The sequence below is a fragment of the Vigna umbellata genome, chromosome 8 (genome assembly GCF_029865625.1).
Source record: "Vigna umbellata cultivar VRB3 chromosome 8, Vumbellata_1.0, whole genome shotgun sequence".
Lineage (NCBI taxonomy): Eukaryota > Viridiplantae > Streptophyta > Magnoliopsida > Fabales > Fabaceae > Vigna > Vigna umbellata.
The window spans coordinates 42,015,033-42,038,074 of NC_142172.1; the positions used below are offsets into that span (position 1 = coordinate 42,015,033).

The following is a 23,042-nucleotide window of genomic DNA, read 5'->3' on the forward strand; positions in this document are numbered from 1 at the left end:
GAGCTAAGACGATTATTTTTTATTTTATATATTTGAATGTCTTTTTTCTATAGATATTGTTTTGAGAATTATATATTCCAAATATTTTTATACTATTGTATTAATATATATATATATATATATATATATATATAATATGTATGTATATTATATTTCCTACCCGTATATAATTAATTAAAAGTTTTTGGTTTAAAGTTCACTCCTCTCAATTTCATTTATATGTTATTATGGAAGCAAGGATTTTATATCACCAATGTCACTTCTTATTTGATTAAAATATCTAGAATTTCTTAATATTACAATTTTTTTTCTTATCTAGTACTATTTCGTTACAATTCTATTTTAAATAGCGAATATCTAACATTAAGAACTATTTTTATCCTTCAAATGTTTTCATTTAAAATTTCGAAGTATATTTTATTTATATTTAATATCTTAAAAGTATTAGTAAGATAGGATTTAGATCTTTTCATGATCATTATTGAAAGAAAATATCATTTTTAACAAGTAACATATATTTATCGTTTATTACTTAACACATAAACGTTAAACTAAAAACTAACAAAAGAATCTTTAATAAATATATGAGTCTTCATCAATAGAAAAAAGAAGAAGATTTTAGTAAAAGTTACATTGAAGATGACCCTCACTTAAAAAGACAGTTGTCTTTTTCTGTTTGTGGAGATTATGAATGGAATAATCTCAAAAGTTCCTTCACGTTTTCATTTTTTTCTATTGTTTAAGGGTTACTATTTTGGTAGTGGGATGGATAGAACAAAACAAAACCACAACCCCTCAAAGGCAACTCCTACAAATAATGTGGCCCTTGATGTGCCTTGTCAAAGACAAGCAACCATGTTGTGTGGTCGAGCCATATTGGTCACACTAATAACATCCTTTTCTTCGAGTATGTGTATCATCATTACCTTGTTGAACTCTTAATCCAACTTTTTTTAGTTGCTGTGAAAACTTGTAAAATTGACTTTTGCATACTCTTCTAAACTTAAAGATACATACAAACAAAGGATATACTTCAACCACAGATATACTAGTGCTGGATTGAATGCCTTCCCACCATCAAAAACATCTTGTTGAGTGATCATGGATGCCTTCAGAATTGAACTCTTTTTGCTTTGTTTCTTATGTTCAATCACCTTCAATTCTGTCATGTGCAGTTTGGAGATTCATTGCAACGAGAAGGACATGAACACACTCCTAAACTTCAAACAAGGACTAATAGATCCTTCAGGTGTTCTCTCCTCATGGTTCCCAAAGTTAGATTGTTGTGAATGGACTGGAGTCAAGTGTGATGATATCACAGCAAGAGTAACAGAACTTTATCTCCCTTGTTATACAAATCATCCCCAACTTGTTCCTTATGGAGACAAAGATGACAAATCACACTGCTTATCAGGTGCATTCTCCCTCACTTTGCTGGAACTTGAATTTTTGAACTACTTGAATTTGAGCAACAATGACTTCAAGTGTATCAAATATAGTTCAATCGGTAGCCGTAGATGTGATGACTTTTCAACGGATAACCTTCCTTATCTGTTTGGAAACACTACCAAGCTTCGCTATCTTGATTTATCATATAACTATGATCTTCTTGTCCGTGATCTGGATTGGATTTCTCCACTGACCTCTTTGCAATATCTCAACCTTGGAGGTATTTATATTGACAAAGACATTGATTGGCTTCAATCAGTAACCATTCTCCCTTCTCTTGAAGAGTTGCACTTGGTGAGTTGTCAACTTGAAAACATCTATCCATTTCTCGAGTACGCTAATTTTACTTCACTTCAGGTTCTAAATCTCGCTCACAATCATTTTGTATCTGAATTTCCTACCTGGTTATTCAATTTTAGTAGTGGCATCTCTCTTATTGACCTTAGCCAAAATCAAATACATAGCCAACTTCCTAAAACATTGCCATGTTTTAGAAGTCTGAAGTCATTGATTTTGTCTCGTAATTATCTCAAAGGAACCATTCCAGATTGGTTTGGACAACTTGAACAACTACAAGAACTTGATCTTTCTCATAATTTTTTATCTGGTTCAATTTCCACAAGTTTGGGAAATCTATCATCCTTGACAATTTTGATACTTGAATCAAATGAGTTCAATGGAAGTCTTCCAGATGATCTTGGGAAACTCTTCAACTTGGAGACCCTTCGAGTTGCAACAAATTCCTTAACTGGAATTGTGTCGGAAAGAAATTTACTTTCCTTTAAAAATCTGAGGGAACTTTCATTGAGTTCACCTGGCTTGAACTTTGATTTTGATTCTGAATGGGTCCCTCCCTTTCAACTTAAACATATTAGATTGGGCTACATGAGAAACAAATTTCCTGCATGGGTATTCAAACACAGTTCTCTGAAATATCTTGCAATTGGAGATTCAAAGACTTCATTCGAACCTCTTGACAAGTTTTGGAAGTTTGCTACTCAACTTGAATTTATCTCCTTAGAAAGAAACACGATCAATGGGGACATGTCAAATGTTGTGCTAAACTCGAAAGTCGTTTGGTTAGTGGGGAATAATTTTGGAGGTGGCGTGCCTCGTATAACACCAGAAGTGGTTGTTTTACACTTACGTAATAACTCTTTGTCAGGATCCATTTCTACCATGCTGTGCCAAAATATGACAAATAAAAGCAATTTAGTTCACTTGAATATGGCTTATAATAATTTATCTGGAGAACTAACGGATTGTTGGAATAATTGGAAGTCCTTGGTTCTTATCAATTTAGGACACAACAACCTTAAAGGTAAGATTCCTAACTCAATGGGCTCTTTGCCAAACCTTCGTTGTTTGTCTCTGGGGAACAATATGTTATCTGGGGAGCTTCCTCTTTCTCTAAAAAGGTGCCATAATCTTTGTATATTTGATGTTGGTCACAATAATCTTTCTGGGGTTCTACCAAGCTGGTTTGGACAAAATCTTAAAGGTCTTAAATTGGGATCAAATCAATTCAGTGGCACTATTCCCAGACAGATATGTCAACTCCATTCCTTAATGGTGATGGATTTTTCAAGTAACAGATTATCAGGATCTATACCTGATTGTTTGCATAATATAACAACCATGGTTGCTAATTATGCTTCAACTCGTAGAGTAGGCTTCATCCTTAATTTTCCTGGTTTTTCAATAACCGTTGTGACTAGCATCCAGATCCGTATAAAAGGAAACGAGTTATCATATGTTGACCTGATGAATGTGATTGATCTCTCAAACAACAACTTGTATGGAAATGTGCCTTCAGATGTGTATATGCTCACCGGACTACAGTCCTTAAATTTGTCCCATAATCACTTAATGGGAACAATATCAGAAGAGATTGACAACTTGAAACCATTAGAATCGATTGATCTCTCAAGAAATAATTTCTCTGGACAAATTCCAAGTTCCATGTCTAACTTACATTATCTCGAGGTCTTGAATTTGTCATTCAACAATTTTATAGGCAAAATTCCATCAGGGACCCAACTTGGTTTTACAGAACTCAGCTATATCGGCAATCCTGGCCTCTGTGGACCTCCACTTACAGATATTTGTCCGCAAGATGAAGAACTTCATCGTACAAACCCCACGGAAGAGGAAGAAGAAGATGATGATAAATTTGAAATATATTCGTGGTTTTACATGGGTCTGGGAATTGGGTTTGCTGTGGGATTCTGGGGAGTTCTGGTGAGTGCCATTTTTTTCAACAGAAGATGCAACCGTGCCTACATCCATTGAATTATAAGAGATATCGCCAATATGGTACGTAAATAATGTTTTTTTAGGCATTTAAATTTAGTCATTTTTTATATATTTTATTTTAAAACAAATATACTCTTATTTCTCTAAAAATAAAAACATTTTTGCTCTACTTAAATCCAACATAGACACCTATATAATAATTCTAATCTATAAAATACCACATAGAAATAATATCTATTGCATTGTACTTTCGAAATGTTATTCTAACATTCAATTAATAATCTAAGCCATAAAGTGAAAGAATATATAACTAATAAATTAAATGTAAATAATTCAAAACCTATAATATATTACTATAAATATAATACTTGTCTACAATATAATAATTGTCTACAACATTAAGAAACTATAAACGAAATTCTTTTTGAGTCTTTCAAAAAAAATTCTAAACGAAAGAATTAAAATCTAAAACTACTTAGCTGCATCACTGCCACTTTTTAGAGATAGTTCGACTTATACTTCTTCATCTATCTACACTCATAATGATGATTATCATAAAAAAGATAAAACAAAAATAAAAAGATACAAACAAAAGATAGGATAACTTAATGTACAAAAAAGTCATTAAACAAACAAGATTGACAAGTTAAACAATTATATCATTTCAAAACACAACTCACATCAAGAGAGACTCTTCTAGACTCAATCATCCAATAATTGCATTAATATTGAATTATAAGGAAGTTTTAATACTCTCATATATAGTCTCCATCCAGAAGATTAATCATATATATAAATCACTATATTGATCATGACTTTCTGCGACTCTCAACCACCTAGTTCATTCTCCTTTATATGAGTGTGAATGACCAGTAAAATATTAGGATAACTTTCTATTTGAGTTCCTACTTTAATACACACACTAAGAAGCATACTTCATAAGAATTTTTCCTTGAAAATCCTATCATCCTCACAGTTCATATCTCATCAGATTTCAAACATCAATACATTTATATGCTACAAACAATCCTTACACAACTCATATTCACATAAATCATTGAACATGAAAATGACTGAACAACTTTGTTAGCCTCGCTTAGCTAATAGTGTCAAAATCTTCACTCGCTCAGTGACTAAAGGTCTTGCCTAACAATCCTAACATCGAGATTAATTTTTGCGATAAATCGTGCAACGAAGGTTAGACACTCTTAGCGATAACCAAGTCAATGAACTCTCTGACTTTGGGGTCGCTCAACAAGTATATTCTCGTCCAACGAGTTTGCATAATTGTAGAAAACAAATTTATGCTATTCTACATATCCAAACCTATCCATTTCCATTCCAATGGTTCAAACAATATCAACATACCATTTCAATATTTAGCAATTCAACTTAGTACAAACCATTACTTTTGTTGTTTAGTCCTAATTTTACTTCAAAATTCATCATATACCCAATTCATGCAATTTAGAAACCTAACCTCAATTCCCCAAATCATACTCATCACACAGCTCAACAAATCATGCAACCACATACAATCACTTAAATAAGTAATTTAAGCATATCTATAACTCAGAATCAATATAATTAGCTTCTCTTACTTGTTAAACAGTTAAATCTGCTCAAAGAAGAAACCCCAAAACAGTTTCAGACGCACATTAAGTTTTATCTATCCCTAAAAACAACACAATCGTGACCATGGTACATCATTAGACTACTGATCAACATAAAATCTTATAGAAGACTATAAAGACACATACAAAGAAGATAAATCCACATGTAAAAGAAGAATATGTTGAACCTATAAAAAAAAGTAAAAAACTAACTTACCCAAATTGAGAACTTGATTGATTGATTTTGAAAAGTTATCATAAAAAAGTAATCCTACTATCTCATTTCTTCAAAAGGTAAATAAAAAATAAAATAATTTTAAAAAAATGATAAACTCTATAAAAATAATTTTTATAGAAACAATATATTTTAAAATAATAAAATCTTTTTATAAAATTTTTATTTATACTTAAAAGTTTTATTATTAAAATAATTAAAATCTGTTTATTTTAAACACATTATCTATTTAAAATACCATATCTTTTTACAATCTTATCCTATTTTGGTGGGTAAATACTTTTATGGCACTTTTATATTTAGATTACTCTTAGCTACATCTCACATATTTATATCAATAGATATTAACTCTAATTATATATAGAATCTGCATAATACTTTTATATTTTATTTTTTAAAGAAGTGTATTTTTGTTCAACATATATTTGAAAAAAATAATTTAATTCTTCATTGTTATTTTATTTATTTTATTATGTAAGTCTGCATCAAATTTTTATTTTTACGAAAACTTATATTTATTCCATAAAAAATAATTTAACTATTTTTTCATCAGTAAGAACACGCCCACAATAATTAATATATAACTACAGTCACTTTTAATGCATTGCAGGTCTTTAATGTTCATGCCTTGACACGTTACTTTGTACAAAGGTTCTTCTAAGATGACAAAAGGTTCATCATGTCTTATATACAAATAAAAAAAATGGTATTTACACTTACACATGATGATAAGTAATCACACAATGATCAAACCAGATGGGTATGAAGTAGTGTAGTATCTTTAACAAAAGTTTCTATTTTGTTCTGTGGCTCTGAGTTTCACAGCGAACAAAATTAAAATGTTGATATACTTAAAGTAAGATATAAGTAAGATCATTTTAACTTCATACACTAATTTTTTTTTAAAAATGAATTAGACTTAAATTTAAATCATAATATAATATCGATTAAATTAATTATGTCATCATTATTAAATCATTATCAAATTACTCTATAAAATGTTTAATCTACACATAAAATATAGATATAACTCGGCATATAAAATATATAATTTTATTAAGTAAACAAATTCTTATATCATGTTTAATAAATTTTTCTTTTTTAAGTTAAAAGTATGAACTTCTAAGTTAAAAAGGTTCTTATAAAATTTAAATTTAACATTTTTAAATAAATAGATTAGGAGAAGTTATAATTTTTTAAATAATCTCTTTTAGTATGTTCTTAATAGTCCTAATATTATATTAAAGTAATTAAATTAAATTTAATTTAATTTAATTTTAGAAAATTAATTTTATAAAATAAAATTTATATTAATTTATATATCTCTTGACTACGTGAGATATATGGAAAACTTAGAAATTCAAATTTTGAGAGTTTAATACTTTAATATGTTGTTTAATAATAATTAATGTACTTATATACAGACTAACACTACAAAAAAATAGATTTTTACCGGGGGTTATTTTTTCCGTTTCCGGCGGTTTTAACCCCCGGAAAATATGTTACCCGCGGTTAGGAAAACCGTTGGGAAAACCTGCGTCGCTAAGTAATTACCGGCGGTTTTTTAAAAAACCGCCGCAATTAACGGGGGTTTTGAAAAACCGCCGGTAGTAGTGGGGGTTTTAATAAAACCGCCGGTAGTAGTGGGGGTTTTACTAAAACCGCCGGAAATAACCGGGGTTAAACCAAAACCGCCGGTAATTTGTGAGGGTTTATGAAAACCGCCGATACTTTTGAGGGTTTTCCAGAACCGCCGGAAATATATATAATTTGATTTTTTTTATTATTCAAAAGACTTGATTATCATTAATAAACCAAAATTAAATGTAAACATTAAATATAAACCAAAATATTATTATATAAATTTTAAACATTATAAATACAATTAATGTTTCGTAAAAATTAAAATTAACATGTTATGAATAATAATTATAGTTATGTACTTCTTCATTATTTTCATCATTTGGTACTTCTTCATTTTATCCATCATTTGGTACTTCTTCATTTTATCCATCATTTGATATGCTTCCTTTTTCAAATACCTACAATATAAAACAATAATTAGTTAATAATATTTTAAAATAATTATTAGACGAATTTAAGAACTATTGATGTTGAAAAATGTTAAAATATGATATAATAGAAACTAAATCCAAGTATATCGATGAAAACAAAAGGTTAAGCATTTTATGGAAAGTAAGAGAAAAAAAAAACTAAGTCATCTAAGGAGTAAAAGGTCCAGCTTAGAATACCTTATTAACAAGCAAGTTCACTTGTTCTCTGTACATTTTCTTCAAGTCTACAATATCCGCATGAAGTTCCTCCAGCTAAACACATTGAATGTTCTTTAGTATCCCTCTCATAAAATAAGGCGATTGGTTTCCTGTATTGAACATAAACTCATATGTTAGCATCAAGCCATCCATACCAAGCTTTTCTTTATCCGATAATAATACAAAGAGACCTTAAGTAAAAAGCTAATAAAGAAATCATGAAATGAGACCAAATGAAGTTTTACACAATTCAATGAAACTGCAAAAGATAATGCATGTCACCAATGGCTAACAAAAAAAATTAATAGTTAATATATTAAATATATAACGTATTTGGATTAGCTTCACCAATGGCTAACAAAAAAATTAACAGTTAATAAATCAAATATATAACGTATTTGGATTAGCTATGAAAAAGATTATTTATAATCAGTTATTGTCACAATCCGTTATAAAAAAGAATTGTTTGGATATGCTATGTGACAACATATTATAAGATAGTCTATTTCAATAAATAAGATGTCGAATAAATCACATTTTTCATAATTAAGTTAAAAATAAAAAAAGTATTAAATTATTTGTCATAATTTATTTCGTATTATAAATCATAAACACTTTAAGGTTAGAAATAAAATAGAAAAACAAGAAAATCACCTATCAGATTTTAATAATAAGCTTCAAGATTTTGCATAAAATAAGATAGATTTTTCCTTTAGCTCCCCAAAATCATATCATTCAAATACGCACCTAGTTTCTGAAACATAGCTGAAACAACTTGTAATACTCTATCCCAGACTATAGTAATAATCAAGTAAGCTCTCAATAGTTGCACAACAAAACTTGCACAAACAGGAAACTAGAGGAACAAATGCATATCAATGAAGAAACAAAAGGAGATCAATGAATAAATGCAAATCATCATGTACACCTTAAGAAGATGCATTAAATAATTAACAAAGCACGTTTTTAGTACCCCAAGCTTCATCCCAGAGAAAAATGTTCATCTTTTTGAATCATGACAAATGTTCATCTTTTTAACAGGTTAACCTTTTTTATAAACCTTTTTAATCTGAGAACTAAGCCTTCTCATAACTAGGTGGGGCCAAAAACATAGATTTAATGATATGAATTACATATGCTTTTGCAAACCCATTTAGAGTAAAGTCTCTTTAACTGGTTACTCCAAAAGTTCAGTTTAGTTTTAATTCATGCCTTCTAGTCAGTCTATTTGAATTTGACCATATGGGCAACCCAACTAATCCAATACCTTAAGAACTGTAGCTATCAACATGGTTAGTTTAAGCAATAAAAATAAAATCAGTACTACATAAAAATGCTTACCATGGACCTCATCAACTAATCGCTTGAAATCCTCAAGAGTACCATATCTGCTACTAATAGCAAAATAATTTGTAACCTGCACCATTGAATCAATGTTTGAGCATGTCACTAAAGGTCAGAGTGGTAATAAAATTCTAGCAAAACTTATAAACAATTATAAGCAGCATGCCAGCATGTACAAGGTGTGCACATAGTTTGTGTCAGTGTCAAGACTTAAAAAAAACATGTATGCCTTTTGTACAATTCATACACATAACTTAAAATAAAGAATCTTAATCACTGTGTAATTACCATGAGAAAAATAAGAATTACAACATTAACTTACTCTGTAACCAACAGTAAGATAATCCTTATGTTCAACAATTATAATCAGCTGGATGACATTGTATCCAGCTTCCTTAATGTAAGGAAGAACCTGCATTGTTTATTGAGAATATTTTGCAACAATAAAAAATCAACAGAACCAATTACAAATATAGACATGGAAGATATGTATAATGGAATAATTATAAATTCCAACCAAAAGAAATGGGGGAAACCTTGTCTGTGAAATCATTGAATGAGGATATTTTGGGTTCAGAACCACTAATTTCAACATGAGCATCGTATATTCGCTGGGATTTTGGTACTTTGGGACTTCTATTTTTCCACTTTTATGCTTGCTCAGGGGGTGGTTCCAAGTGAATTGCATAAGCTTGCTTCCCATCAACCTCTGCAATGCATTAAATCAGCATCATTGATAACACAAATCAAAAGGACCTCCATCTCCATCCTCCAAAAACAGAGTGACCAAAGGTCCAGACGGATTTTTCCATAAGCACTTCAAGGAAAAACTATATAAAAAAGTTACAAATAAAAATTTAACATATCTTCTTATTTTAACATATCTTCCAAGTCCAAGATGCATTATAGTTAATATGTAAGAAACAATCATAAGAATCCATATAAGATTGAATAACTTTCAAGAATCCTTATAAGATTTACCTGGCTGCACATATGTACCCCAAGCAGGCACCCTCTCCAATGGTCGATTAGGAGTGTTTTCTGACAGTGGATAGTGACAAAGAAAACTCAAACCATCTGTAATGTGCCTTGTGACTAGGGGTAAATGCAGATCCAAGAGATATTTGAAGTAATTAAGAATGCTGGTCTTAGATTTCCGTGACAAAAAAAGGAAGACATTCTTTCAAGACATCAAGAATATAGAGAGTTTGTTGAGCTTCCTCAGTTCCTTCACCAGTACTTGCATTTGCTCCACCAACAAGCAATATAAACTAAACGCGACTACACCCAACATTTTCACCACTGCAAGCCACCGTGAGAAAAAATTAGAACCTGCGAAAATCCCCAAATCAAAGACCAGAAAAATCCCTAATCACGATAACCCTAACTCAGGCAAATGTTCAACCCCAAATTCGCGGACCTTAATCGCGAGTTTCTCCACGTCGCCGGACCACTACAACTCTTCCATGTAATCCACCGCAAACAGCGCCTCTCGCGCCTTCATCTTCTTCGAGCTTCTATGGAAACCTGCAAAATCAGAAACCCAAGGCAGACCTACAGATACATAAGGAAATGGTAAGTGTGAAGACAATGGAGAGGGAAATAGAAAATGGAAAAAAGGAAACAGATGAAAGTCGTGCAAATTATTTTTTTAACAATTAAGCCGAAAATTACTCGAGGTTCTCAAAGCCGCAGGAGATAAACCCCTATTATAATACATTATTTTTGTAGTGTAAGTTAACTTTTGTGTCCTTAATCAATAATTATACTATTCAACTTATTATCCTCTTGTGCATACACCCTTTTTCTAAACTTCAATACACCATCAGTCCCATATTAAAGTTCTTAGCATGGTCAATCTCCAATAATTTGATAATCTTTCTCAAATTAAGATCCAAACAACTGTTTTTCTTTAATTATTTTTAAAGTAATCATTGGTTATAACTAATTGGCAACAACTAAGTGATTAACATGTATTTCTATCTCTAAATTCAGGTCTCTGAATTATTTTATCAGTTCCAACTCCTTAATCACCATACTATATACTTACACCTTTCCTACTAAGAGTATCACAACCACATTTGTCTTTGGTGGGTGGTATATTATTTAACTCATAATCCTTAAAATATTTTATCCACCTTTTTGTGACATATTTAACTATGCTTAAACAAGTATTTTAGACTCTTTTGATTACTAAACATCATAAACTTTGTACTGTACAAGTAATGTCACCAAATTTTCAATAAAAACACCATAATTGTTATGTCAAAATCATAAGTATTCTCTCGTGATTATTCAATTGCCTTGGAGCATAAGCTATTACCCTAATTTCTTGCATCAATACGCATCTCCACCTTGAACAGCACTAGCCTGGAAAGTATGTTCTTGATTTTGCCTCCTTTCTCATTTATGTGCTTCAAGAAAGTGTTGCAAGGCCTCTACCTCCATTTCCTCATAGTCTTTTGATTCCTCGATTGCTACTACAACATGATCAAATTTCTCTGCAAGGTTCTCAGTATTTTATCAACAATTTGCTAATTATAAATTGTATCTTTGCAGGCCTCATTGCATTATAACGTGTTCTTGAACTTTATCAAAGTAGTCATTGATTGTTTCATTCTCGTCCATGCTGAGAAACTCGAACTGCCTTTCAAAATCTCTGTAACTTGATCTTCTTATTCTTATCTCCCGTATGTCTTCAATAGTGTCTCCCAACACTATTTGCTGTTTTTGTCTTGGAAATTTTGTTAAAAACTTTCAGTTCAACACATTGGTAGATCTTCTTATTCTATATGATTGTATATTATATATATGATTATATTATGTAATTATATGTATATTATTGATTGAATGTCGTAGGTCTTAAAAATAGCCGCAGGACTTGGAATAAATACAGAAACCCTAATGTGTCAAGTATCATAATAACAGGAACTAAATCTGTAAAGCTTAAACCAGTAACAAAAATAAAAAAAATAAAACTGAAAACGAAATCAATGAAATTACAATAACACCTTAATTTAAGTTTATCCAAAAACCTTGCTGTCTAATTTCTGAAGATTTTTGAAGTCTTTATTGGCTTTATCCGTAGCTTTATTTCCAGGATCTCTAATCTCAATCATAACCACATCTGCTATATCTTGAAATCCAAAAACAGCCGGCATCTTTATCTTCCAACCATCGAAACCCTTTCTATCAAACACTGGTAATGCACCTTGAACAATGCTCCCGATCCCAGCCATCTTGAGTCTGAGAATTCAAGAACTTCACCAATCTTGATATCTTCAACACTTCTTGATATTCTCAAGATTGCACGCGCAACAAGCTACACACTTCACACACTAATGCTTGCACAGAAACTGACAACAACGATTAGAGGCTTTCACTCCACTCACCGGACGGAAACAGCTCTTATACCATGTTAAAAACCAATGTGGTATCAACCTTTTAACAGAGAAAAGTCATAACTGCGTTTTGACTTTTATTTATGATCAATAAACGAGTAGCAGTAACAGATCACAAAGACAAAACAAAAGCTGAGAATTTATACAGGTTGTGTCTGTTAAAAAAATAGAAAACAGAAGACATGGCCTTTTAGTTTGACTAACTAACAGGTAGGAACAACTACAAACATTCTCTTACAATATTTCTAAACAAAATTATATATATAATATTTAATAGTCAAAATAAAATTTACTATTTTACGAAACATAATTCTAGTAATAGTTTTACAAAGTATGAGGAAAATTAAATCTCAGTACAGTAATTGTCGTATTATTACTAAAAAGTGAATGTTATTAAAATATATCTTATTATTTTTCATCAAATAAAGTAGAAGAAAATATTAACTCAAGAATTTATTTAATTTCATAAACTTCAATACAAAATTGAAATATGATGATGTTTATAACTTTGATACATTTTGGTCTTTAAGTTTTAAAATTCAAAAGACAAAATTTTTTTTTTAGTCCAACAACTTTAAAAAAAATTTTACATATTAAATGGTGTTCTAGTTAAAATTTGAGACTAAACATGTCAAACAATATAAACCATTCGTTGGGTTAAAAAAATTATATCTATTTATTTTTAAATTCTGTGAACTAATCAAAATTGAGTTGATTTTATACATTGTAAACATTAAGTTAGGAAATCTAATAAATTATGCAATTTTTATTCACGTATAATGAACCATGGAAACAAAAATTTCTATCATTAATACATGATAGATAGTCATCTATGACAAATCGCATAAGAAATCATTTTTTATAAAAAGTTATTATATGAGATTTGTTTTAATCTCAAGTTCATAGAGTAACATTATTAGAGTCAATCATTGCATCTGATCAATGATGTTCAATTTGGAATTTTTGGAATTTAAAATTCTGTTATGGTTCTGTTTTTAAAAGATACGTGAAAGGATTGAAAGATGAATGAATATTTAAACTTCACTTAGCCTCTACTACTAAGAGATATAGAACTATTGGGTACCATAAACCCCTAATTTAGGTCTAAGAGGAATAAATGTTCATTTCCCAATAGAAAACTAAGGGAAATCGTTTTCATTCTTCACATACAACGTCAATGTTTTGATCTCGAGTTCGTCGAGTGACATAGTTAGAATCATACCGCATTTGAGATGTTTTTTGCTTTGGAAGCTGGATCTTCGATACAATTTTGTGTTTAAAAAGAATATCAAAGGATTGAAGAGAAAAGAGAAAATTAAACTTCACTTGGTTTCGACTACTAAGTAATGTGATACTATTGGATGTGTAAGAACATGATCTATTTCAAAAAGAATGAATTCTCACAATAATAAGATTTATAAAGATAGTAATAAGAATGTTAATTTAATATATACTCAATTAATGATTTAACTTTTATATTTAAATTTTTAATTCATTTTAGTTTTATAATTTTTTTAATTCAATTGAATTCCTTAATATGTTTTTTAAAATTCAACGTGATCAATTAGATTAAATTGACATAACGTTAGGTAAAAGATGTCACATATAAAAATCAAAATCAAAATGTAAATCAATTATATCTTATAATCCTTTTTTTTTTCACCTTCCTCCATTCCTTTTCACTTCCCGCCATATTCCTCCACGTCCCTCTGTCTATCAAATGGAAAGGTAGCTCTCCTCGTAAAACCAGAAAAAACCTCAAAGAGAAGGTTCTAGTTTTGAGTATTTTTTTCAATTTAAAATCTTAAATATTTGTTGTCCGAAACCACTCGTGTTAGAATCGACTAAAAAAAAGAAAAAGAAACAAACTTTTCAATAGAAAACAGAACTTAACGAAGGAAATCGGAAGAAAAAAAACTTACGAACTGAGTTGGAAGAGAAGAAAAGAGTATAGAGGAAGAGAATAAAGTTACGAACTGAGTTAGAAGAGAAGAAAAGAGTAAAAGAAAACTTTACACTCATTTTGCTTACTCTTTGTTTGATGGAAAGTGGAGAAAGGTGAAAAAATACGAAGAAAGACAGAGAAAAATGAAAAAAAAAGAAGTGAAAAGAGATAAAAGAAAGTGAAAAATAAAAAATTTCAAAATATAAAATGATTCAACATTAAAAAGATGTTAAAGCAATTTATCATAATGATAAAATTAGTGATTAAACTTTTTTTTTAATAGGAGAGAGATAGTAGAACAGTAGTAAATATTCACGCGGTCTTCACGTTCTGATGTTTCTGGATAAACCCGCAAGCTAAGTTACTAATAAATTATTCTCAGTCTTAAATTCTGATAAACAATACCATGATTATGCCAGTTCCGTCCTTTTCATGAAAGACTCTGACGAAGTAAAATAAACGGTCTTGTCCAGATCAATTAGCTTTGTAACGGATATACTCCACTTTCAAATTAAAACATTTTCCACACTCTGTCATACATAAAGATGACTTTGAAATTATATCTATCTTTATTCTCAACATAAAATAAAGAGCCTTTCTACGAAGAAAAAACAGCACTTTGTCTCCTCATGTTTTCCCATCTTTATACTTTCCAATTCCATTCCCAAGACTTTGAAATTTAAAGATATACTTTCTAAGATATTTCTGTTCGATTTTACTGTACTAATACTATCCTATGTTCCTATTAAAACATAATTCTACCTGCAATAGTGTTTATCATATCTCTCCCACAAAACTATTTTTGGTTTATTATTTTTAAATTACCCTATTATTTTAGTATTACGTCTCTCTTAATATTTTTTATTTTTTAAAATTAAAAAAGTAAAAAAAATATATATCTATTTTCTATATAGAAATGTTATTTAAAAAATATGCATCCAAATTAAATATTTACTTTGTTTGATTAGGTTTTGATATTATGTTTAGAAGAAAAAAGATAAAAACGCCATAAAGAATATAGAAACGTCACCATCCATTTATCTGAAAATGACATGTTGCTCATCACTTGAGGGTAATCCTTTCAAAAGCCATCCAATCTATTTTTTCATAATATGAAAACTTAAAAGAAGTAGTAGATATTTATTTATATTATCTCATATCACTTAATAAATATTTATGATTGAGAATAAGTTAAAAAAAATAGTACCCTGATTTTAACATGATAAATTATTTGAACAAAATATATAACAAATTTTAATTATTTTAAAAATATATATTTACAAAATTGAAAGTTATAAGTTCTTTTATATATTAATGGATTTTTTTAAGACAATAATTAATCAAAAATACAATAATTAAATCTAGTCCAATATAAAGGATTTACACTATCTTCAATCAAAAACATATGTTTTGGTGTTTTGTGATATTTACACTCAAACTAAAATTTTTAAGAATCTTTTTTGGATTTTTACATTAATACAATTTAATGGAGGACACGTTTATCTAAACTTTTTATTAAGAAATACAGGGTCATATGAAATCATATTGTACTTCTGATCTATCTGGGTGATTGGCTTCGGACTGTGCCACCTCACCGCTCGTTGGTCTCCAATACGACTCATCTTCTATCCCGCTTCCGTTCCCTACCTTTTCACCTCCTGGAATTGTTCAACATCCCTTGCGATCTGCATCGCCACCTGCGGGTCATGCGGTCGGACTTGATTCCATATGTCCTCTTGCAATCCTGCCAGAAAATATCCTAATAGATGCTCGTCTGGCACCTTCTTCGTTCGACCCACCAATTTCTTGAAGACTTGTACATACTCTTCTACCGTCCTCGTCTTTTTCGATGCCGCCAAACGTTCAACAATGATTCCAAACCTTATCACTGGGCTTCCTTCAAACCATCCCATGAATTGGTCATCAAAATTATTTATTAACTCTAATACAAATGAGTTTTTCAAAACAGAATTTATTCAACATCATTTTTATCAAGATATATAGTGAATTTTCATTCTTATTTATTGTTTGACTTTCTTATTTTTATTTAATGTTTAACTTATGACTCACACTTATATTTTCAATATATATATATATATATATATATATATTTATTTATTTATTTATAAATCTAAATTAGTTATTGAAGGACATATATATATATATATATTTATACTAAAATAAATAAATAATACCTTTATGATTATTGTGTTGTTATTAGTATTGGGTGAAGTTTTGTAAAATAATTAAAAGATAAATTTTATAATTGATTTGAATAAAGGTACTAATTAATATAATACAAATAATTTTTTCCTTTCAAATTGGCATAGTTAGAATGGAAAAATAAAATGCAGTTCTTAACTTAAGTCATGAGAGACTTTATAAAATTATTGAACCAAAATTCCTACATAAATAGTGTTTTCTTTAAGAAGATTCTTATTATAGGTAGCAGCTATTTTCGTATGAAATAGAGTAGTTGATTTAGACTACCTAATTATCCTCAAGTAGAAATTAACTTTGTTTCAATTCAATCAATCAATCAATAAAGTCATTCGGTAGGTAACTAATTATCCTACAGTTAATTTCAAATCTAACGCATTAAAATTAACATACACTTTTTTTATTCATTCATTTTAATTTTTATATTGATTTTTTAAGTGAATAACTTTTCAATTACGCGAAGAGACTTACTAAAAGTCGTAATACGTAATAAATGAAAAAACAAGTTCAGACTATACTGTATCAATTGTGTCCTATTAGATTGAGTTTTACGATGTCTCAATCAAGTGTAGACATATACAGAGTCAAGAAAACGTGGATTGACAATAAATCATTGAGTGATTCACGTCACCTCACATATTTCACTCTGCACATCTTAATTTACAGTTTTATCCTTCATTTAATAATATATGAAAAATTACAATAATAATTTAATAAATAATATTTAATTACATAAGTAATTTAATAAAAATTACAAATTCAAAAACAAATAAAATAAAATAAAACAAAAAAATTGACATAATAAATAATATATAAAAAACTTAAAATTGTAAAAAAAAACAAATTCAAAAATAATTAACAAACAAATCAAAACATACTCTAAACCATATCAAATATTATTTAATATAAAAACATAACATATAAATCAAAATTACAAAACATATAGATATAAAATATTAAAACAAAAATATACTAAATATTATATGTTAACACAAAGAAAAAAGAAAGAAATACTAAACGCATATCCAATTGAGTAAAAGTAAAATGAATAAAAAAACTTAAATCGTATATTCAACTGCAGCTAAGCACCTCCAATTGTGGCGACCAACAACCGTACTTCCAAGTGTAGTTTTGCGGCTCCCATTACTCGCGCTCCCAACTGCATACTCTCTCATTCGCACTTCCAAGTGCGATAGGACCTTAACCGCAGTTCCAACTATGGTTAAGGCTCCGTCCAGTGTGAGAAGAAGAATTGCCCTTGCTGCTACAACTTACCACGACACCAACAACACAAAGTCACCAAACCAGGGAGGAGGGGAGGAGGGAACAACCACTCAACAACTGAGAATGGTAAAAAAATGAGAGAGGAGGGAGGAGGGGAAGAGCACCAGAAGAGAGGAGAAAAAAAGAGATGTACACTTTTAAATATGAAATGTGACAAAGAAGAGGAAAGGAGGAGAAAGGAGGTGTAGGGTTTTGCAAATCTAAGATGCCGCAAAAGAGGAAGGGCGGATGTGATAAAACTTAAACTTACTTGAATTTATGATAAAAAAAATACATTTTTCTTACAAAATGTGGCTTCAAAAATTTTTATTGTAAGTGTATTTTGTTGTTTGATCTTTATAGTTACATAATATTAAACTAGTATGATTTTAAAAAGTAGATACTCAATTATGAATTTATAGTTGTTCTTTATTCAATATAAGTCATGGCCAATAAATTGGAAAAATATCTTTTCGACTATCTATTAATTCAACGACATGTGTGAACAATTTCCGGATAATATATTTGTATAATAGTTAAAATGTTATAACATTAATGATATTGACTTCTTATATTTGTATATAGGTTGGAATCTCTTATTTCTTTTAATATAATATTGTTTTTGTTTGATAAAAAAATTCTAATTAAGTTCTCTAAAATATAAATATAAAAATAATAATACAAGATTGTAACGCTTTTAATATTTTATCTGGACTATATATACAATAAGCCAAAACTACACAAATTAGTCTTAAAAGTTTTTTATCAGTCCTCCAATCTCCAAGTAAAGTCCACAACACATCATAATAAACATGACATTATCACTCTACGTTATATTAAGATACACTTTTATCTTTTTAATACAAAATGAAAGTGTAAATAAAACAAAGAATTAGAAGGAGTAGTGTTTATTTCGGTATCTAATATTTTTATATTATACAAGAGTAGAATTTAAAAATGGTTTAAATACAATTTTTCTCTTTAATCCTTTAACAACATTATGATAAGAGTTTAAAAAATAATCCAGATATAATAAATAATTAACCAAATGATAGTACCTGAACAGCATATGTGCCCTTATAAATACTGCCATGGATTGTATTCCTTCCCATCACCAACACACATATTTTCCAATTATGGATGCCTCTGTCTCTGTTAAATTGAAATTCCTTTTACTTTGTTCACTATTTACAACGATTTCTGGTTCTGTCATGTCCAATCCCAAGATTCATTGCAACAAAAAAGACATGGACACACTCCTGCTCTTCAAACAAGGACTCACAGATCCTTCAGGCATGCTCTCCTCATGGATCTCAAACTTAGATTGTTGTCAATGGACTGGAGTCAAATGTGACAATATCACTGGTAAAGTTACGAATCTTCATCTCCCCTGTCACACAAATCACCCTAAAGTTGTTGACTTCTTAGACAAGGACGACAAATCACATTGCCTAACAGGAACACTCAGCTTGTCTCTGTTGGAACTTCAGTCTTTGAGTTACTTGAATTTGAGCAACAATAACTTCAAGTTCATGCAATATACCTCAATGGTAACTCCACCAATAGGTAACCTTTCTCGTCTGTGTGGAAACTCCACCAATCTCCGGTATCTAGATTTATCACAAAATTATGATCTTTTGGTCGATAATCTCCATTGGATTTCCCATCTTACCTCACTGCAATATCTTAACCTTGGTGGTGTTTATCTTCACAAGGACATTGACTGGCTTCAACCAGTGACCATGCTCCCTTTACTTAAAGAGTTACACTTGAAGTGTTGTGAACTTGAAAACATCTATCCATATCTTCAACATGCCAATTTCACTTCACTTCAAGTTCTAAATCTTGCTGACAACCGTTTTATGTTTGAGTTGCCTAATTGGTTATTCAATCTTAGCTGTGAAATCTCTCGTATTGATCTCCGTCAAAATCAGATACATAGCCAACTACCAAAAACACTACCAAATTTTAAAAGTCTCAAGTCCTTGGTTTTGTGTGGTAATATTCTCAAAGGACCCATTCCAAGTTGGCTAGGACAACTTGAACAACTGCAAGAACTCGATCTTTCTCACAATCTTTTTTCTGGTCCAATCCCTACAAGTTTAGGAAATTTGTCATCGTTGATCAAATTGATGCTCGAGTCAAATGATTTGAATGGAAACCTTCCAGTGGAGCTCGGACAACTCTTCAAATTAGAAACCCTTAGAGTTTCAAATAATCCCTTAACTGGAATTGTGTCTGAAAAAAGTTTACGTTCTTTAAGAAATTTAAAGAACTTTTCCTTGAGTTCACCCTTCCTGATCTTTGACTTTGATGCCAAGTGGGTCCCTCCTTTTCAACTTCTAAATGTTGAATTGGGTTATTTGAGAGACAAACTTCCTGCATGGCTATTCACACAAAGCTCTCTGAAATATCTGACTATCAGAGACTCAACCGCTTCATTTGAACCTCTGGACATGTTTTGGAACTTCACTACTCAACTCGAATATATCTCTTTGGAAAACAACACGATCAATGGGGACATGTCAAAGGTGTTTCTAAGTTCAAAAGTGGTTTGGTTAGTGGCCAATAATTTAAGAGGTGGCATGCCGCGTATATCACCAGAAGTGGTTGTTTTACACTTACGTAATAACTCATTGTCAGGATCCATTTCTCCTCTTTTGTGTCACAATATGAGACACGAAAGCAATTTAGTGTACTTGGACATGAGTTATAACAATTTATCAGGAGAACTCACAGATTGTTGGAATAATTGGAAGTCATTGGTTCTTATCAATCTAAGATTCAACAACCTCACAGGCGAGATTCCTCGCTCAATGGGTTCCTTGTCTAACCTTCGTTTTCTGTATCTGAAAAGTAACAAGTTCTTCGGAAAGGTGCCCTTTTCACTGAGAAACTGCAAGAATCTTCGCATACTCGATCTATGCCGCAATAATCTTTCTGGGATCATACCAACTTGGTTGGGGCAAAAAGTTGAAGGTCTTGAATTGAGATCCAATCAATTCAATGGCAATATTCCCACGCAGCTATGCCAACTTCGTTCTTTAATGATAATAAATTTGGCGAGTAATAAATTATCAGGACCAATACCCAATTGTCTCCAAAACATCACAGCTATGGATTTTAGTAATTCTGTAACTCGTACATTCAAATTTACCCTTAATTACCCAGGTTTATCTGTACAGATTTCGTGTAGCATTCAGCTGCTTATAAAGGGAAACGAGTTACCATATTTTGATGTGATGAATGCCATTGATCTTTCAAGCAACAACTTGTCTGGAAGTGTGCCTCTGGGGATATATATGCTAACTGGATTACAGTCCTTGAATTTGTCCCATAATCAATTGATTGGAACGCTACCAAATGAGATTGGCAATTTACAACAGTTGGAGTCCATTGATCTTTCATCAAATAATTTATCGGGAGAAATTCCTCAGTCCATGTCTGCTTTGCATTTTCTTGGGGTCTTGAATCTATCATTCAACAATTTTATGGGCAAAATCCCAGCAGGGACGCAACTTGGTTCCACAAATCTTAGCTATATCCACAATCCTGACCTATGTGGACCTCCACTTACTAAGATATGTCCTCCAGATGAATATCCCAACAACAAAAAATCTATGAGAGGAGATGATAGTGATGATGACAAATTTCAGGTGCATTCATGGTTCGACATGGGACTAGGAATGGGATTTGCCGCAGGATTTTGGGGACTATTGGGCACCGTTTTCTTCAACAGAAAATGCAGACGTGCTTATTTTAAATTCCTTAACAGAATTTCTGACTTTGTCATCCAAAAGATAAACTCCATTACTGAAATGTAGGAAACTGCCACTGTGGTACGTGAAGAGACATTTTTCTTTCAGTTTTAAATTTAGTCACGTCAATATGCATATATTTTTTTAAAGATCGATATATTATTCACTATCTAGAAAGTAATTAGACTTACTCTCTTTGATCCAATACATGCAACTATGCATGCATACACAAATACATGGACACATTTTCAAATATAAACTTCAGTTTCATTTATGCACTGCAGGTCCTTAATGTTCATGTGCTTCACAAAGTTACCCATCAAATACAGAGGTTTTGGCAGCGGGACTTCATGTGTGATTCAGGATATATAAAAATAAAAGAAGTGTGTGATGAAATGGCAGTGTAAAAGAGCTTTACACGGCCAATATATAAATGATTTTCTACAATAAAAGTCGTGACTTGTACAAAGTTTAGCGGAGCTACATAGTCCATTGTAAATGCTTCTGTTTACTCTGGAATTTGAATTCTGTGAATGGTTTGCAATGTATATGGAGATGGGTTTAGGATAATATTAAAAAAAGTTGGAATGATCATTTGAAACGTTGACGAGTTTGTCCTGATTAGTTTTCGATCCAGAATTGAAGTGGATGAAAATCTTCCATAAATAAACGAGACTATAGAAGTATGGTAAGAAAGCAGAGTCACAAATTAAAGTATACAGTGAAGCTTTGAAGGAAAAAAGTAAGAAGACAATTTAATTGTTTTATAGAATTAAAATTAATATTCCAAAATATTTTGAGGAACTATACGATCAAACTTTACTTTTTTTTTATTAAGGGAATTGCATAATGTATAGAAAAGTAAAAAATACAAATAAAAATCAGATATTAGGTTTACGGTATTCGATCATTTTGTTTCTTTCATTTGCAAAAGTTATCAAATAAAGAAATGTTGTTTACTCCGTCAACTCTGTTTGAATTTTCATCCAAAAAAAAAAACTGATTTAGTGGGATAATCCATCTCATTGAGGGAAAATCTTAGACAAAAAACCAATAAGAAACTTATAGTTAATTAAAATACTTTTAAAACTGCAAGCATATAAAATAAGAAAAACAATCCCTACCACCCCCCATTCATAAGGCACGTAGAACATAGGTTATTTTAGTTTGAGCTATGAGCCAAGATCATGTTAGGAGAATCCCAATAATCTTGTTTAAGTATTATACTTGCTTGTAATGTCAGATCTCGAAACTTTCTTTCTTAATAAAGCAAACATATGCATTG

The 23,042-nt window shown here is 30.5% G+C and overlaps 3 protein-coding genes across 8 annotated transcripts; 2 read left to right on the top strand and 1 right to left on the bottom strand.

Moving 5' to 3' along the window:
• The first annotated feature begins 823 nt into the window (after positions 1–823).
• Positions 824–12,141, top strand: LOC124835619 (receptor-like protein EIX2). Of its 2 annotated transcripts, none has more exons than XM_088096604.1 (2): positions 824–3,765; positions 6,164–6,358. In XM_088096604.1, exon 1 carries the CDS (start codon positions 1,102–1,104, stop codon positions 3,739–3,741), a length of 2,640 nt encoding a protein of 879 aa, XP_087952730.1. In that variant the 5' UTR covers positions 824–1,101; the 3' UTR covers positions 3,742–3,765; positions 6,164–6,358. The 2 variants fall into 2 exon arrangements, with proteins under 2 accessions (XP_087952730.1, XP_047166550.2); XM_047310594.2 differs by lacking the exon at positions 6,164–6,358 and adding an exon at positions 11,730–12,141 and having other exon boundaries at positions 1,064–3,765.
• On the bottom strand, positions 7,394–10,887 carry LOC124835450 (1,4-alpha-glucan-branching enzyme 3, chloroplastic/amyloplastic-like). Of its 5 annotated transcripts, none has more exons than XR_015781518.1 (5): positions 10,591–10,880; positions 10,152–10,472; positions 9,707–9,879; positions 9,168–9,243; positions 7,874–7,936 (listed from the first exon to the last, which is right to left on the bottom strand). XR_015781518.1 is itself a non-coding variant. In XM_088096160.1 (3 exons), exons 1-3 carry the CDS (start codon positions 9,586–9,588, stop codon positions 8,539–8,541), a joined length of 255 nt encoding a protein of 84 aa, XP_087952286.1. In that variant the 3' UTR covers positions 7,945–8,538. The 5 variants fall into 5 exon arrangements, 1 of the variants encoding a protein (XP_087952286.1); XR_015781519.1 differs by lacking the exon at positions 7,874–7,936 and adding an exon at positions 9,493–9,582 and having other exon boundaries at positions 9,194–9,243; positions 10,152–10,502; positions 10,591–10,887; XR_015781517.1 differs by lacking the exon at positions 7,874–7,936 and adding an exon at positions 9,493–9,582 and having other exon boundaries at positions 9,194–9,243; positions 10,591–10,878.
• Positions 12,142–19,026: 6,885 nt separating the features above from the next.
• Positions 19,027–22,340, top strand: LOC124835630 (receptor-like protein EIX2). Its single transcript, XM_047310601.2, has 2 exons — positions 19,027–21,838; positions 22,042–22,340. Exon 1 carries the CDS (start codon positions 19,091–19,093, stop codon positions 21,821–21,823), a length of 2,733 nt encoding a protein of 910 aa, XP_047166557.2. The 5' UTR covers positions 19,027–19,090; the 3' UTR covers positions 21,824–21,838; positions 22,042–22,340.
• The last annotated feature ends 702 nt before the right edge of the window (positions 22,341–23,042 follow it).